The 17,722-nt window shown below is 36.5% G+C and overlaps 1 protein-coding gene across 1 annotated transcript; it reads right to left on the reverse strand.

The window, feature by feature from the left end:
- Nucleotides 1–468: 468 nt before the first annotated feature.
- LOC129779401 (uncharacterized) lies at nt 469–17,460 on the reverse strand. The gene is made up of 6 exons (XM_055786848.1): nt 16,965–17,460; nt 6,266–6,392; nt 1,916–2,117; nt 1,732–1,849; nt 808–1,661; nt 469–750 (listed from the first exon to the last, which is right to left on the reverse strand). Exons 1-6 carry the CDS (start codon nt 17,102–17,104, stop codon nt 491–493), a joined length of 1,701 nt encoding a protein of 566 aa, XP_055642823.1. The 5' UTR covers nt 17,105–17,460; the 3' UTR covers nt 469–490.
- Between the last annotated feature and the right edge of the window lie 262 nt (nt 17,461–17,722).

The following is a 17,722-nucleotide window of genomic DNA, read 5'->3' on the forward strand; positions in this document are numbered from 1 at the left end:
AGCAAGATCATCACCTGGCCTTATTGAAGTTGGGCAGAATGTACACAGTAAGTGTCAAAAATATTGATACACTGTATTGCAAGTTTATACGTCAGTCAAATCAAAAATAAAAATGTGATTGGTCAATCATACATAAGTGTCCATCTTACCCATCCTGTCCGTTTTTCCCGACTTTCTCATATATGCTATGTGGTGGCATGATTTTTTGTAAGTCATGGCCAATTTCGCAATTTTTGAAAAGGACTTATCTACTTAGATCGATTCTCTTAATTAAGTTTTTCTTTCGATAACCACAGCTTTCCTCTCTATAGTCCTGTTCGTCGAACATATCGGGAAGTGTTCATACAACTGAGCTATTAACTAGGGAAAATGTTGATGAAGATAATTGTTCAATGCAGATAGATCCTTTCAAATGTTACGCGAGGAATATGTACTATACTTTTCTTGGAGTCGTTTAAAACAACATGCGACAGGTAGAAACGTAAATAATTTATTGCTTTCCTTTGACTTCATCGATAACTTTCACGGGCGTCATTTTCGCATCGGACATAATTGATTTGTAGATACTGCCCTCCGTCGGGCCGCCCATCTCCGTACTAAACGGGGGATATTGAATCTCGTCGTAAATGTGTTCCAAGCTGTACTTTCTGGGCGGGCTTTGCGACGGCTTACCAGTGGTTGAGGTAAAGTTGTAATTGAACGGGGATGACTTGTTAACGGAGGTATTGTTCGCCGGAACATCGTAGTGTTCTGCAATTGAAATTCGAAATCGTACCATTTTATGGCTATAATAGTTTTCACCGTTACCAAGTGGAGCATTTCCGTTGCGTTGATTTTTCGCCCTGACTTTAGTGTAAAGAACCCGCGGTAGATCTGGTAGGGGATCCAGAATTCTCGGGCTATCCGGGCCATTGGTGTTCGGTTTACTCGAAGAAGGTTGCTGCTGCTGCTTCTTCAGCGCCTTCCGGTTGAGATTTTTCATGTATGCTACAACCGAGAGCAGTAGCACCAAGGTTAGCAGCAAGCAAGAGATCGTGACAATCGCTTGTTTATTGTTGACTTCCTCTTCGCCTGTGTTTTCCTCTCCGTTGGAGGATTCTTTTTCGTCCACAAATTCTACCAAGTCGGGTTGGTTCTCGGAGGCCAGATAAACCAACGCGGTACTGCTGTCAGCAAGAGTGGATGACTCTATCAAGTGATGTTCAATTTTGTTAACAGATGAATCGATGAAAGTGATCTCAACCCTGGAAGTGGATGTCAAAATTTCGTAGAAAGTTTCATTCCTAGCGGCTTCAGTGGTGGACGTGAGGAGATGGATTGGTACCATGCTAACGTTGGCGTTCGAAGGGATGTACTCTTTGTAGGATTCGGCGTATTGCGTTGAATTGATCGGTAGTGAACTATTGATCCCAGTTTTTGTTGTGGTAGAAGCCACTACAGAACCGGTAGTTGATTCCACCTTGATCCACTGTTCTGCCGATATTCGTTCTGTGCTTTCGCCTGAGAAGTTACTCTCCAACGTTCGCGTGATGTTATCGAACATTACATGATCATCGTCCGCCAAACATTTGCCGGTTATGTGATCGCACCGTGTAGTGTTGCAATCACAACGGTTCTTACACAGCGTCCCATAGTGCTTCGCCGGGCAGGGTGATTCGCAGCTGAAATGAAATAAAATCATTACTACCTCACATTTTTGCATTATACACCATTTTGAATGGTAATCTTTACTGGTTCCCGATCCAACCATCCGAGCAGCGACAGTGTCCCGTTTTACTGTCGCAGAGCGAGAAATTCTGACAGTAACAACGATTTTTGCAATTCTCGCCCCACGTTCCGTTTCGACAACCTGCAATTAATAAAGGAATGGTTTTGTATTCCTATGGATCACAAACAGAAGATTGAAGACACTCACGTTGTATGCAGTGCTTTCCGGTGAATCCAGCCTCACAGCTGCACATGTTGGGTGATACGCAGGAGCCCCGGCCACAGCCTCCGCGACAAATCGGACGACATGTGCGTTTCAATGGGGAAGTGCCGCTGTCGGCGAGGTTTTCCTGACTGTATTCCTCGAAGCCATCGCAGCAGTATTCGATCTTGCGAGTTTTGGTGACGTTCTGAAATTTATTGATGGAATTTATTAAGTGATGTATGGAATTTAAAGATTTTGGTGAATTTGTCTACAACATTACGGGTCATTTAATACAGGGGTTTTAAGATCCTGCACCTGGTCATTCACGAAGCTTTCGCAAATACGTACTTGACATGATCATAGAAGAGGGCCATCTAGGAATATGATGCCTTGATGCGACCCAGCGACAATCTCCTTGATTCGACAATATCCATTTAGTGCATGGAAAGATTACCCATACCGTTTCGTCTCAAATTCCAAATACTTGAGCTTTGTTGTCCATTAAACAGTATCTCGTTACTCAAAATGGTGCTTTTCGCGAAATTGATTTGATTTTTGGACATAACAGATCATTATTTTCACTTGACTACAATAAAATTGATTTACAAATAAAACAAATTCATTGTAAAAAACTAAAAATATGTCCAATTGTATTTATCTCAAATTCCGAACACTATTTAAATACTAATTCTAATGAATATTTCTGCATAAAAGATAATTTGTTCATCCATTTATAGTAGATCCTTTCCTTTTTCTAGCACTTAACATGAAAACAGCAAACAAAATAGTTACAACAACTACAAAAACTGAACAGTTAACGATGCTTGTTTTTTACGGAATTTGTTTGCATCAGCATTATCAAAGGTTTTGACAGTCACTTTTTGCATATGCTTAGTGTTATAAATGGTAGGCTGTATCGATACCTGTAAATTATGTTAAAATGAAGTCTATATCCTAAAGAATGTCAGGGTATTAATTATTTAATTATTTATAACATTAAAGTTTAGCAAATTTACATTTAGAAGAGAATTGTTCGGAATTTGAGACAAAACGGTATATCAGTCAACTATACGGAAACAATCCGTACGCACCTGTTTATTTTCCTCAATACCTCCTGAACATCTACCGTCAGTGAATCAGTACCAGTAGTGAGATAAATTGAGCTGCATTCACCAACACCTCGTCAGTTGGCTCCCAGGAATGTTACGCGGAAAGAGCTTCCTATGATTGGAGGAATCCTAGAAATGTAGGCGGTTTTTCCTACCGTTATAACCATTCATTTAGCCAAAAGACGTACATTTTAGGAATGTTCGAAAAAAAAATGAAGAACGTTGTTTAACCGTTTTTTTTTGTCTGATAGTATACCTGAACGATATTCACGAGAACAATACAAATGATACTCACACATACACCGAACTAGATGGGCGGATGTAAACAATCGAACGCCGTTCTGGCTGTAGGCCATTGTATAGCCGAGGTATGTAAAAATCGGGCTTTCAAATATTTTACAAATATTTTTTTTTAAATATCTCGAGAATGGCTACATTTAGAAGGAGATGGATAATAACCTTTTTTGTTTTAAATAACATCAGGATTCATAATTTGTGATTAAAAATGACTGCTAACATGCAAAAACTCGAAGTTTCGAAAATTCCTAAAAATTCGATGTTCCACAAAGTTCGTCAAAAATAGATTTACCATCTTGGGCCCATTTTTAAAATTTTCTACATGACTTCTATTTTATATGAAAAATTGAAAAAAATATAAAATTTTTTTTTTTTTTATATCGCAAATTAAAATTTTATTTTGTAAATAAAAAATAGAGTACTAATTTTTCTTCTCAGTGTATATTTTTTTCAAATTAAGCCAACCATACTCTATAACTCTTTCTAACACACTATTTCGGTACGACTCATATTTTTTGAGATATACATTATCAAAGATTTCTCTTACTCAAATCGATACGCCCTTTTCAAAAGTTACGCTTGAGTCAAAAAATGAACCATGATGATGTATTTGGAAAAGTTGTTGGAAATTTTAAGCAAATTCATGAAATTTCATGAACATGACGGTATAACACGACCATCATATTAAAAGGGATTATTTACTATAAAAAAGACAATAAATTAGAAATATTTTTTATTTTTATATGGGCGGATGTAAACAATCGAACGCCGTTCTGGCTGTAGGCTATTGTATAGCCGAGGTATGTAAAAATCGGGCTTACAAATATTTTATAAATATTTTTTTTAAATATCTCGAGAATGGCTACATTTAGAAGGAGATGGATAATAACCTTTTTTGTTTTAAATCACATCAGGATTCATAATTTGTGATTAAAAATGATTGCACTGCTAACATACAAAAACTCGAAGTTTCGAAAATTCCTCAAAATTCGATGTTCAACAAAGTTCGTCAAAAATAGTTTTACCATCTTGGGCCCATTTTTTGAATTTTCTACATGACTTCTATTTTGTATGAAAAAATTTTAAAAAAAATTAAAAAATATGTATTTTGGATATTGCAAATTGAATTTTTATTTTGGAAATAAAAAAAGAGTACTAATTTTTTTCTCAGTGTACATTTTTTTCATATTCAACTATCAATACTTTATAACTCTTTCTAAGACACTATTTCGGTACGACTCATAGCTTTTCAGATATAAATTATCAAAGATTTCTCTTACTAAAATCGATACGCCCTCTTCAAAAGTTACGCTTGAGTCAAAAAATTCCCAATTGCTGTGAAAAACCCATATTTCCTCCAACCCAAACGGAATACACACTTTCATTGGAATCAAAAATACAAGGTTTTAAAATCTACATTTTTAGCACGATTTCATTTGGAATTGCTGTTTAGTAGTTTAAATGAGCACAATTGATCTCGCATTTCTCAAGAGAAGAATGAGAAAGGCACTGAAAATAATTACTCTACCACGTAAAGTGTGACTTGTTTGTCGTGTCGGTCGTGTCTTGGATACAACCCCCTATAATTTCATGTAACCCAGGCTCAGTGTTATGCAAACCGACCGTCGTATTTTGGCCAGATTTAGCGAGTTGCCACTACAGTAAGAATACGCAACAGTGGTATCGCGACAACGTAGAAGACGTCATTGAGGAAGAGATGAACTCCTCAAACTGCCCGGAATTCTGATCAATTGAAATAAACTAAAACTAAAGAAGAGTGGAATAATGATTAAAATTGCTGCTTCAATGGTCAGATACTGTAATAAAGTAGCCTATGACCAGCAGTTTATGTAGAAGTTGATGGCACGTATTAAGTCCAAAATTCGAATTTAATTTCGAGAGGTATAAAAATCACAAAAAACCAAAAACAGGAAATTTTCCTTTATTAAAGTTTTGTTCTAAATCAGGCAGATTCTGAGATATATTCCAGTAACTGAATCGTATTTTATCGATCCCTAATTAACGATTCGCATCTAGCATAACATCAGAACTCCGTTCACGTGCAACATTTACGACCTGCCAACATGTTCCTTAAATGTAAATACAGGAAGTGAATCGAACCATTAATTATTGTCATCGATCATTGACCATCAGCGCTGAAATCTATGTTCTCCGACATCGGCAGCAATAAATTTCGCATTCGGTTATTTTGCATCTAAATTGAAGGTGATGTCAGATCCGTTGTAAGGGTTCCCGAATATTAATAGGTATACATCCAATTTATAAATATGGACACGAATCAATATTCATATGAGTGCGGTATATTCATACATTTTCACATGGTTGATATTTTCATATTCGTCAATCTTCATCGTACAGTTTCGGGAAAAAAACTTCTACAGGGCGTTCATATTCGGAGAGATGGCAAAGAATAAAAAACAAAACAAATCTTTTGCTGATTTTGATTATGATGGATAGTTTGCGGCATGCGTTAGCCGGCCGGATGTTGGGTCTGTCGTTTGAATGACTGCCCTCCTCCAACGCATCCTTCGGGGCGGGATTGCTTATCGCTGTTGCAGAAAAATATAGCGACGAAAAGATTGCACTGCTTTGCGTTGAACGTGAAATCATTTGGCGACTTTTAGCGTCATCATGTACTTTAATATTTTGGGTCAAGCATAAGTTTGAATGGCAAAATTGCATCAGTGGACTTCAAAATAGCAGGACGTGATTCGTAGAAAACATAGAATGGAGGGGTATGCGATAAATAAGTCGTTAAAATGTTACGATTTTACGACCGTTGCGAATTGTTTTATGAATAATTTTTAACTAGCCATTGTCAGTTGATGTTTATGTCACTTTGGGCTATTATTTCAATTTATTTTGGCCCATCTATTCGCTTCAGAGCATGTGTTTGAAATTTCTTTCACAAATACACTTTACTAACCAGTTTCACGTAGACTTCCTTGATTTCCGGCCGATAAGACGTGCAGCGGGGTGGAATCTCCAGGCACCATTCCCTGGTAAGTACCTGGACTGTTTGGTTGCGGGGGACTGTCTCGAGTTCAGTGTAGCTGCGAAAAAAATAAATAAATAGAAATATGAATGCTAATCGTTTCTCTGTCAAACAATGTCGAAGTAATTAAAATCGACACCCGCTAGAAAAAAAGGTGTCGACGACATCTGCTTTTTTCGCTCATGTATAATTCACTCGCCACGATATTGTCGTCGGTTGGAGTCTGATCGCCCACTTCGCGGTTTAAGAAATGTTTTAATAACTATCATTAGTGATAAACGTTTTCAGATCTCCGAAACGTCTGTTGGAAATTTAACACATCACGAGATTCTCATGTTAATAATCGTGAGGATGACTCTTATTACGGAACCTGAGGGCTGGACAATAAAGTATATATGAAAACTATGTAACTGAATCAATAAAAAATAATCCAGGAACAAACGATCAATCGAACAGACGATAACGCTAAAGTCATACCAGCAGGTGAAACTCGATCGAAGAAAAGACTTCAAAAGGAGAAACAGAAAATAACAAAATTACCGGGCGGCACGAAAATTGCCGTTTAATGTCACAGTCACTTGAAGCCGCAAGCTGTTGGTGGTTTTGCGGCGGTGAGCGGAACATGTTATTACGTGCGATTATTTTATTATCAAATTAATAAACTTGATAAGAAAATTGGTTGTTTGAATATGTAGAGAAACGTGAACTGTGTGAACTAAATTTATTGTTGATTGTTTTGGTCATGATTTATTGACTTCCAGTTTGATTTGTGTTTTGTTGTTAATATTCCGTGTATGATTTTGTATGATTGGTATTGATTTGGTTATAAACTTGAGTTCATTTTTATGTAACTAAAGCGTGTACTGAGTTGCATACACAAATATGCTCGTCTTTATTAGGTAACGGAATATACACTCAAATATTTTATTACTAAGTGTGATTAATGTTTTATGTTCAATTGAAAGATATACATCCTTGTTGTAATCTGAACTTTTCTGGAATAAAAAGAATTTATGGCATTATGTAGCACAGTCATATTGTGAAATTCATGTCATTTTAATCTTCGCTAATAGGTATTAAGAATCGTCATAATTATCAAGCGTTTAAAGAAGATCTTCACGAACATTTCTAGCGGTTTCCGCACAATTCCCAATTTTGACGATTTTGATTGTCTATCAGCTTGTGTAGCATAAATCATGAATTGAGTTCATGGAGACTCAACGACTTAGTCAACTCTGGGGTATGGAGAATAGAAAATGTTGAACTACAGGGTGGGCCATTTAAAGTGGAAGCATCTGGCAACCCCATAACTTTTGACAGAGATGTCAGATTAACAAATGTCATACCGCGTTGGAAGCGTCATTTCAGTACAATTTTAACCATGGAACAATACACACCTAAACAACGCGCTGAAATTGTTCAGCTGTACATTCAAAATAACTTCTCAATTGTGTTAACTAAACGTGCGTGGAAAAATAAAAATAAAGTTAAAACATCGCCTGGAGACAACACTATACGTCGATTATATGCCAAATTTATATCGTCTGGTAGTGTTGGTAATGCCAGTCATCTGTCCAGACAACGACCAAGACGTTTCGACGAAAATATTGATGCCGTTCGAGCCAGTGTTGCAGAGACTCCATCGACATCAGGTCGCCATCGTTCGCAAGAGTTAGGCATCTTTTTATTGCCATTTGTTCGTGAAAATGAATTGGACAATTACTGGTTCCAACAGGACGGCGCTACATGCCATACAGCGGCTGCCACGACCAAATTATTGCGCGAAATGTTCCCCGGAAGATTAATATCGAAAAACGGCGATTATGACTGGCCACCGAGATCACCTGATTTGACGCCTCCTGACTTTTTTTTTTATGGGGATATTTAAAATCCAAGGTATACACTGGTAAACCAAGGACCCTGGCTGCGCTGAAAGACAATATCCGACAAGAAATTGCTGCCATATCGGCCGAAACATTGGGCAAAGTGATGGAAAATGCCGAAAAAAGGGCACATTTTGCGGTCAAGGCCAGAGGCGGTCATTTACGAGATATCATAATCAAAAAGTAGTTAGAACAAATCTCCTTGGACCAAAATAAATGAATTTCAAAAAAAAAATTTTAAATTCCCCTTCTTTACTTTGCTATTGCAAAAACAAATCCTTCCACTTTAAGTGGCCCACCCTGTAGTTGGTCTGGAATGTAATGCGAAATTGACCGCATTAATGGATCATTAATGGATGTTCCATCGAAGTGATAGCGTCACGGATCTCGGTGCTGTTTTGGATAGCTCAATGTTGTTTATACATCACTTTTTCGTCATTATAAATAAAGGGTATCGTCCTCTTGAAGCTATGTTTCGATTCGGCAGATAATTTTGTGATCATGAAACTTTACGGACTTTCTATTGCTTTTCAGTTCGTCCCATCCTTGAGACAAGTTTTGTTGTATGGAATCCGCATTCTGACTATTGGATAAATCGATTAGAAAGTGTGCAAAAATGCTTCATGCGTATAATTTCCAGCATTTTGCTCTAGAGAAACTATGATGCTTTGCCGTCTAATGAGGAAAATTGTCTGCTAGTTGCAGTAGCTCCTCTTCAGCAGCGACGTAAATATATTATTGCCAAAACTGCCCATAAAATCTAATTAGGTGGTTTAGACTGTCCTGCTGTTTTGTCTTCAGTCTTCACGGATTTGATATTTACTACGAGTTGATTCGCACCGCATTAATTATGGTCTTCATGAACCAATTCGTCAGATGGCGTTGGAGTATAATCGTGGTGAAAATTATTTGTCCTTTTAGTTTTTTATTTTTTTGTGCAACTGTGAAATGTACACTTAGTATAGTTTAGCTATAATTGTTATTCATTTTTCTTATATGCTTTTTTTATATGTTGTTTTGAAAGTATATTGGGATTTTATGCCGCTTTGAGCACTAATTAAACGTTTGCTCAACGTGACTTGCCATAGTTTGAATCTAATTCTCCTTTTTTTTCATTAAAACTTACAGTCGAATTTTTGTCTATAAAACTGAAGATTTCGACGTATTTTACTTCAAATCGGCACGAAATTTTCAGATATCTCGGTAGGTCCGATTTGAACTGTTTCCTAAATATCATCCGCTTGTGGACTTAGTTTGCAATTTCTTTGACATTGAGACTTTGATATTTTGCGGCACTTCTATTCAAAAAATTGTAAGAAGCATGTCACCGAAAGTATTTCATCTTATTGGAAGCATTTGAATTCCACATCAGAGCAACGATTCTTTTCATCTTCGACACCTGCATTTTTTTAGCGTCTTAAGCTATATATGCATGCGGCTTACTAGTGAGAACGGTAACCGTACGACTAAACAAGAATCCTGCGTGCTTTACTTGCAAATTTTGGTGAATGAAGTGGTGCAGTAATGAAACAATCTTCTTTTGGCACATATCTCGCCATATATTTGAAAACCATGAAAAAATTGTTTATGTTTTGGTAAATCTATATGCACTGAATTTGAGCATAGTAAATGTTCCAAAAACTATTCTTATTAATGTCATTGTTTCTGAATGTATAGTTGATAGTCAAAATGTAGATTTCATTTGGAATTCATTGAAGAAGTTTTAATAGAATTTAATGGAAATAACATTGAATAGTTTAATCAGTTATGAACATAAAAAACTCGCAGATAAGGAATAAACTTAGTCCAACTGATTGCGCATGTTATTTAAATCATCAAATGTGAAAAAATCTTGATTTATTTAATGGCTGCATCGATTTGACCCAAACTGAATGGCCATGGCGTTCTGATTTTACCTTTCAAAATCATATTGATACTAGCAAGTTTTTCTCATTTATTTTCAACGATGAATGAATTTTGGCACAAATGTCACCTGCGCGTTCGTAAGCGTTAGTAAGCGATCGATCGTGAGTTCAGAACTCAGGGCCCTCATTGACCATCTCTGTGTTGTTACAGAATAACTACGTCCACGCAACAATCATCAGCGATGGAGATCGATTCACGGTCGAAATAAGATCGATTCAGCCATACAACTGCTCTGCTCTGCAAGACACATCGGGCCGCTATTCTATAAATAACTCAACAATGACCAATCAACTGTCTCCGCTGTCCGGTGGTCTAACTGGATAATAGAAGATCAGAAGGAATACCTTTTCGACTAAATGGCTACTTTGTAATGTATTGTACCATATGCAATGGTATAGGAGGGAATACTCTTACGCCGAAAAATGGCAACTATGTAATGTGCTAATTATAGATATGATAAACATGTGACATGTACACGACTAAAATTCGGCTCTGTTACTGCTAAAATGCTAATGAGCCTCAAATAAACAAATGGGACAAAAAAAATGTCACCTTTGTCACCATGTCATCATGCGCTACTGTATGATCATGTATGCAGACTAATACCAATGGTGCCTAATATAATTGTTGGGGATTCTTTCTCTCTCTTAGATATCTGTTAACTTTCCGTCTTTAAACCATTGTTGAATTGCAATCAACTCGATTAGACTTTGACAATGTGGACATTTTTGTTTTCTGTTCTCGCGTTCAAAAGTTTAATCCAGTTGTTATGTTATGCTTGTTATGCTCAATATCTTTCTGTCTTTTATATTGTTGGTCAGAAGTGGAATAGAGGGATTTCTCGCAATGTTGTCAACAGATTTGACAATAGTTCCTCAGAATCCATTCAAGCTATGTTGATGTGGAGATATTAATTAGTTAGTCATTGAAATCAGTCTCAATTGTCTTCTGGAAAGATACATTTTTCTCATTTTGCTATGAACGAATGTCTTATAGCCAGTGAATTCTTGTATATATTTTTTTAAAAATAATTAGCCATTCCCAAATAATCTAATAGGATTTTAGATTTTTAAATCTTATTTTCATGATTTTTAATGATAGTTTAGACAATTTTCTGAAAGGTATTCACAGGTCTCATGTTTGTAGAAGTTGGAATGCGAGTAGTAAATGTTTGCTTCATAGTTAATAACAATGTCCTGGATATAAAGGTAATGATGATGGTGGACATAGCATGTGCTGCTGTAACTATTTTTTACATAGTGACTTCAATATTTGTATTTATATTTTATTGCCTACCACATCCTGCCTCATGCTATTCTCAGTGAGTGTCTTATCGATTAAAAAGATATATTTCATTGAAGTTCCCGCTGATTCTGAGTACATTCTGTCCAACTTCTATAAAACCATCCTGATTCCTTTTCGTTGCAACACAAACAGTTAGAATTTCAACAAGATACATACATACATACATTGTTTGTTTATTTATTGTGCTTAAAAATGATAATTTCAGCTGTCCAGTATCTATAAGACCATTTCAAAATTCATAAGAATTATCAATGAAAAACTCAAAACGATTCGCTGATTTACATATCAATAATTGGCAACCTTGCCATTTCGTCTAAAAACCTGGAAAATCCGTGTTGGAATACTATTTATCAAATCCTGCTGAACTATTTTCTCGATATTTTTTCCATGTTTCCGAAATTATGACCTTGAGCTCTTCAATCGTGGTGTACCGTTTTCCCTCAGTGTTTCTGCGTACAAGGATCCCCCTAAGATTTTCAACAGGATTCAAGTCTGGAGAGCGAGCCGGCGAGTCCAAAAATTAAGTTTTTGGTTCTTAATCCATTGCTTAATTTCCTTGCTGGTATGGATTGTTTTGCTGGAATGTGAATTTTTTGTGACGATATCCGTTCAAGAACGGTAGGAGAGAGGACTTCATAACATGTATGTAATCCTTGAATGATGTAAAAGCTATCTTAAGCTTTCCGGTTGCACAAAATCCCGCCCTAACCATGCACGAGCCTCCACCAAAACTCCTGGTTGAAAAATACTGTTCCTACTTCCTAGTCACGTCAGTACGCGTTGAAACCATCAGGACCATCCTAAATGACCTTTTTTTCGTCAGAGAAGATAACCTATACATTGAAGAACTTTTCGTTATGGTATATAGCAAAATGTATTCTTTTGGAAACATTCTTTGTCACAACATACCATGTCCCACTGTTGGCAAAATTCATACGTCTTCCGATGTGAGATGGTGTAAGATGAGCAGCTTTAACCTTCTAACCCATTTTAGGCCAAGCGTTCGAAAAATCGAACAGCAGCTTTGATAATTTTTCATGTCTTTGGAAAGTTAACATATGGTAATGTTTTTGCACAAAAAGATAGCTTAATTTATTAGCTACCACTTACTATCAAGTTCATTCAGTTTTGTATATTGGGCAATATACAATAAATTCGATATAAAGCAAGTATGTTTGGAAGGTGTTCTTACTTTCAATTAAAAAACCCAATAAAATACAAAATTATGTGAACTTTTCTACTGTATTACTTTGATAAAAGAACATACATTGCGATATGGGGCAAAAATCGTTCGATTGAGTCTCGTACAGGAAAATAACAGCCGGGAAAATTGAGTGTTCGAACGGTCATCGGCCATAACCAACATTTTTCTCTGCTGAATCAATACCAACACATCTAACCTCCGCAGCGCATTTTGGTTCATTTACTTTGGAAGACGGAAGGTTTTTCATTTGTTTTTGAATTTTCATTTTTGAATGTTTGCAAATATCAATTAATTCGGTAAACACTATTGGAAATCCTTAACCTTAGGTAATGGCGGCCCGTAGAGTTTCGTGTGTGGAGGGCCTGGAGGAAATGATCAGTACATGTAACAAGGATTTTAATGAGATTGCTGGTATAAATATTCTTCCACCGGACCGAATAATAACCACCCAACCTTCGATTACATTCTTTTTTCGCATCATTTTGGTATTTTGCAGGTTTTGGAAAATGGATAATTGGAAAGAAATATTTCTTAAGCATAGACATTTCTCCACGGCCAACAATGAAAGTAATAAGTTGAAATTACATGAAACAAGAAATGTCACATCTCACCTTAGGTGGATTAAATAGGTTTATAATTAGAGACCTCTATCCTCCTGTGCTTGTTCGTCCAGGAATATAAAATTGATGCATTTATGAATACCGTATATTTGCTAATTGAACTGATTTTCAGTTCGCAATATGTTTGTGCTTGCAAAAAAAAAAGTGCGGGTTTCGGCCAATGTTCGATTTTTCGAACAGTCATTTCCCGGAAAATTGAAGATAAGAAAAACATAATTCTTGGGGTTTCTTTAGCATCAATAATCGAAATTACACCAATGACTTCCGTAAAAAAATATTTTTTACAGCTTGGTCGTTAATGGGTTAAACCATCTTTATATGAGGATTTTTTACCAAAACTTGACGAATTGACACCCGAGTAGCATTCAAATTGAAATATTGCTTTAATTGCATAAGCGATTTTGAGGTATCCGAAGCTGTTCTAGCTATTTTGCGCTTATTCCGGTCAGAGAGTTTCGATATACGATATACGAGAGCTTCGATATACGTGGAGCTCTCTCCTTACCTTATCCTTGAAGATTTGCCAAATAATTGAGCACTACTCGATGGGATCGTCCAATCCGACGAGAAATTTCTCTGATACCAACAATTTCTTAATGAAATGCATCGATTTGTCTTTCTTTTCTCTCCGTGAGCACTTTTACCTTTAGCATTTTCCAGATTTATTGATCAAAACAACTAAAACAACGGAAAAATGTAACGCTCAGCGCTTGCACATACACATATGAAAATCATGCAGTGTATGGTAGTCACCAATACCTACAAAGTAGAATATAATTTGTAGCAAAGTTTGTTTTCAATCAAACAAAGCAGCAAGATCATACCCTGGTGTTATAGATGTTGGACAAGGTGTATAACGTGATAGCGTGCAGAGGACATTTGTGAAATCATGTCGAAAAAGACGATTAAAAGTGATATTTTTCTGCGTCATTTATACTTTTCCACGTTCATAGAACCAAACGAATTTTACCGATACCAAGTTGATATTTTTAAAGTTCTTCGTATCGGTGTGTGTGATGTGAGAAAATAATCTTCAATTAATCCCTATTTCACCGAAAATGCTACTGCTTCCGAGAACTAAGAATACGACTGCTCTCTAAACTTTGTTACCACATAAATAATGGAAACACAACACAATTGAATCGTTTGTTTGAGAAACCCCGTAAGTCCACTTGACGCTCTTACGAAAAAACGACACAAAACATTTTGACTTGGTCCTCCAATTTGTTGGTATGAGATTCGATTATTAAAATAATTACGAATACAAAAAAAAAATTTTGTCAACAGCTAAGTATAGTGCCTGTCTGACACTAGACTAAATTGTCTCAATAGTACCTATCAATCGCATCTATTGAATATGTCAATGATGTTTTGGTTTTGTGATTATATTGAATGTAATGATAAAGTGTACAGTTTAAAAAGCCGTCCGGATTCTGAAGTATTATGGTATTGTGTTTTATATTATTATTGTGTTACATTGAGTTCATGATTATTCACAAAGTAAATGGACGAGCAATCATTTGGCTACGAGAACTCTGTTTGGCACGTGAAAACTACAGTCGATATTCATGCGATTTATGCCAGCTACGCTGGACTTTCAGTAAGTTCCTCCAAAATTATTTGTACCCTCAATACATAATTGTGATTTTCGTCGAAGATTGAGATTATTGGTGTCTCGTGACATTGCGTTGATTGAATAGAAGCTCAACTATATTTACAATGGTAAACAATGGTAAAATCGAAATAATCACATCTATATATATAAAAATGGATTTCTGTCTGTCTGTCTGTCTGATTCTTATGGCCTCGGGAACAACTGAGCCGATCGACGTAAAAATTTGTATATAGGGGTTTTTGGGGCCGGGGAAGGTTTTTACGATAGTTCGAGACCCCTCCCCCCTCTCTAAGGGGGTGGCTGCCATACAAATGAAACACAAATTTCAGCACAACTAGAGAATTAATCAAGCAAACGAAACCATATTTGGCATGTGGAGTTTTTAGGTTGTAATAAATGTTTCTAAGCTGGATAGACACACCTCACCCCTCTATATGGGGGGTGGGGGGGCGTGTCTGCCATACAAAAGAAACACAAACTTCTGCATAGCTCGAGGACTAATCAAGCAAATGGAACCAAATTTGAGATGTGAGGGTTTTTGGGTACGAGAAATGTTTCTATGATGGTATGACACCCCACCCTCCTATCAAATGGAGAGGGATTCCATAAAAATATTACACATATTTCAACCAAACTTTCGGAAAACTCTGAAGGGAAATGGGAAAATTCAGAAAATTAAATTCCCATATGTTCTATAATAACATAGTGACAAGCGTTGTTAGGCCATTTGATGTTTGCGCCAACTTAATTGATTTTTGTTCGATAGTGGAAATGGATTCTAATGTTATAACACGCACTCCTATATCTTCTTTTATCTGTATAAATATAAATGGATCACCAAATGTGTTGAGCAAAGCTCGGAGAAGAAATTATCCGATTTAGGGCTATCTTCATTCTATCATATTTTCTGTTTCAAACATTTATTCGATGTAGCGAAAAAACATGTTATTTGCAAGTGATTGAAAAATCTTGAACGAGAATTGTGTCCGAAAATAATCTGATATTATAATGACGAGTTTTGGCAGTAATTCTAGGAAATTTATATTAAAAGTAAATTGTAAAGGGTCAATTAGAAGATGAATCAATGAACAGTTCTGTGATTGGACGCATGATCGTAAGTAAGAAAACGTGAATGTTTGGAGGTATTGATAACAAAAAATAAATTTTGGGAGGGACGAAGTTTGCCGGGTCAGCTAGTAGATTATAAATAAAGATGAAATGTGAATTGTTATTTTAATATTGAAATTCAGGCGTATACACCTACAATGGATTTAACCATACAGCCATTCCATGCCAAACCGATATAGTGGTTCTCAGATATTCATGAAAAGTGGTACTTTTGTTCCTTATCGCAAAATATTAGATCTGTATTTTTTATTTTTTTTATTAGGGGACCCATTTCCATTTTAGGCCGTTCGAAAAATCCACTTTTTTTCCTTTTTTCCAAAATGACTTCTTTAGAAAATTCATAACATTTAAACTACTAAACCATTTCAGACAATCGACATTTCAAACTGAAGCCAATGAGCTAATCTTCTTTGAAATACTTTAATACTTGGATTTGTGGGATACTTTACTTGGATTTGGTTTTCGTCATTATTGATTGCATTTGTTTTTATAATTTACATGGTCTTGGGACCATTTTTGAGTTATGATTTTTCAAAGTTAACTGACGGTCCGAAAAATCAAGTTTTTCTCCTTTTTTCTAAAAAATTTTCTACGAAATTTTCTAATTCTAAAAATTCATAACTTTTGAAACATTAGACCGATTCAGATGATCGACATATACAATTGAATCCAATATGATGGTCTTCCTTGAACAAATATCACACATGCGTAAAAAAAATGATTTTGTCTTCGTAATTATTTATTGTATTTGTTTTTTATGGTTTACTTAGTCTCGGGACCAAGAGCGCTATATTATTTTCTTACATTTTAGAGATATGCTCAATAATAATAAACGAAATAATTAATCTAACGGAAGCTTGCCGTCAGTATGAAACCAGATGAAAATCCGCTTACAATAATCACCATTGTATTCCAAAACCTTTCCAATCTCATCTCTCGCTCAACTTACCTCTCGTATCGAATGCACAGGTGATCATCACTTCCATATGATCTGCCCAAGAGCAGAACGACCAAACTCCCGGATATCAGTTGAAGAATTGACATGAAACTTGTCTCACGTTTCACACGGCCCATAATGCTTTTGATCATTACCTTTGGCGCATTTCTACTAGATTGGCGTCTCTCAGTGTTGTGATGCACCTTGATGTTAAGTTATGTTTTTGATACCCTTTATTCTGCCACAAACTGCATAAACAGTTTATTCTCACAAACACACCGTATAATCCATCCGATTTGTTTTTTGAAACTTTTAGTCCCTAAAGACCAGCACCTTTGCGTTCACTGAAAAAACCTAAATTTCACTTTCATCCTTTGCCGTAAGTAACTGATCGCGAACTAACCGAAGGCGGACTAGACTTGACAAACGAATCTCGGATTTCGCGCGCACACACGGTAGCTTCGCGCAAATCTAGAACCTGTCGGTTGATTCCGACACATGCATTATTGCACTTGATCTTGCGCATTCGCTGCTGAATTCCAAGGCACTGTTGCCTGCTGTTGGAGGTCATTGTCATGTGTGTTGTGCTCTGTCCGAGGGTGAACTCGCGCGGGTCCCAATGCATCTCCGGACAGCGCAAGTCATGCGCCGGCTCGCACCGAACTCAATCGGTCCCCTAATGGCTCATCGCATTTACGGGCATATGATACCACTCGTGTTATGTGGTATGCGCGATGCACGCCAACAGTCAGTTGCATTCGCGTGTCCGC

This window comes from Toxorhynchites rutilus, chromosome 3, assembly GCF_029784135.1.
Source record: "Toxorhynchites rutilus septentrionalis strain SRP chromosome 3, ASM2978413v1, whole genome shotgun sequence".
In the NCBI taxonomy this organism is placed as follows: domain Eukaryota; kingdom Metazoa; phylum Arthropoda; class Insecta; order Diptera; family Culicidae; genus Toxorhynchites; species Toxorhynchites rutilus.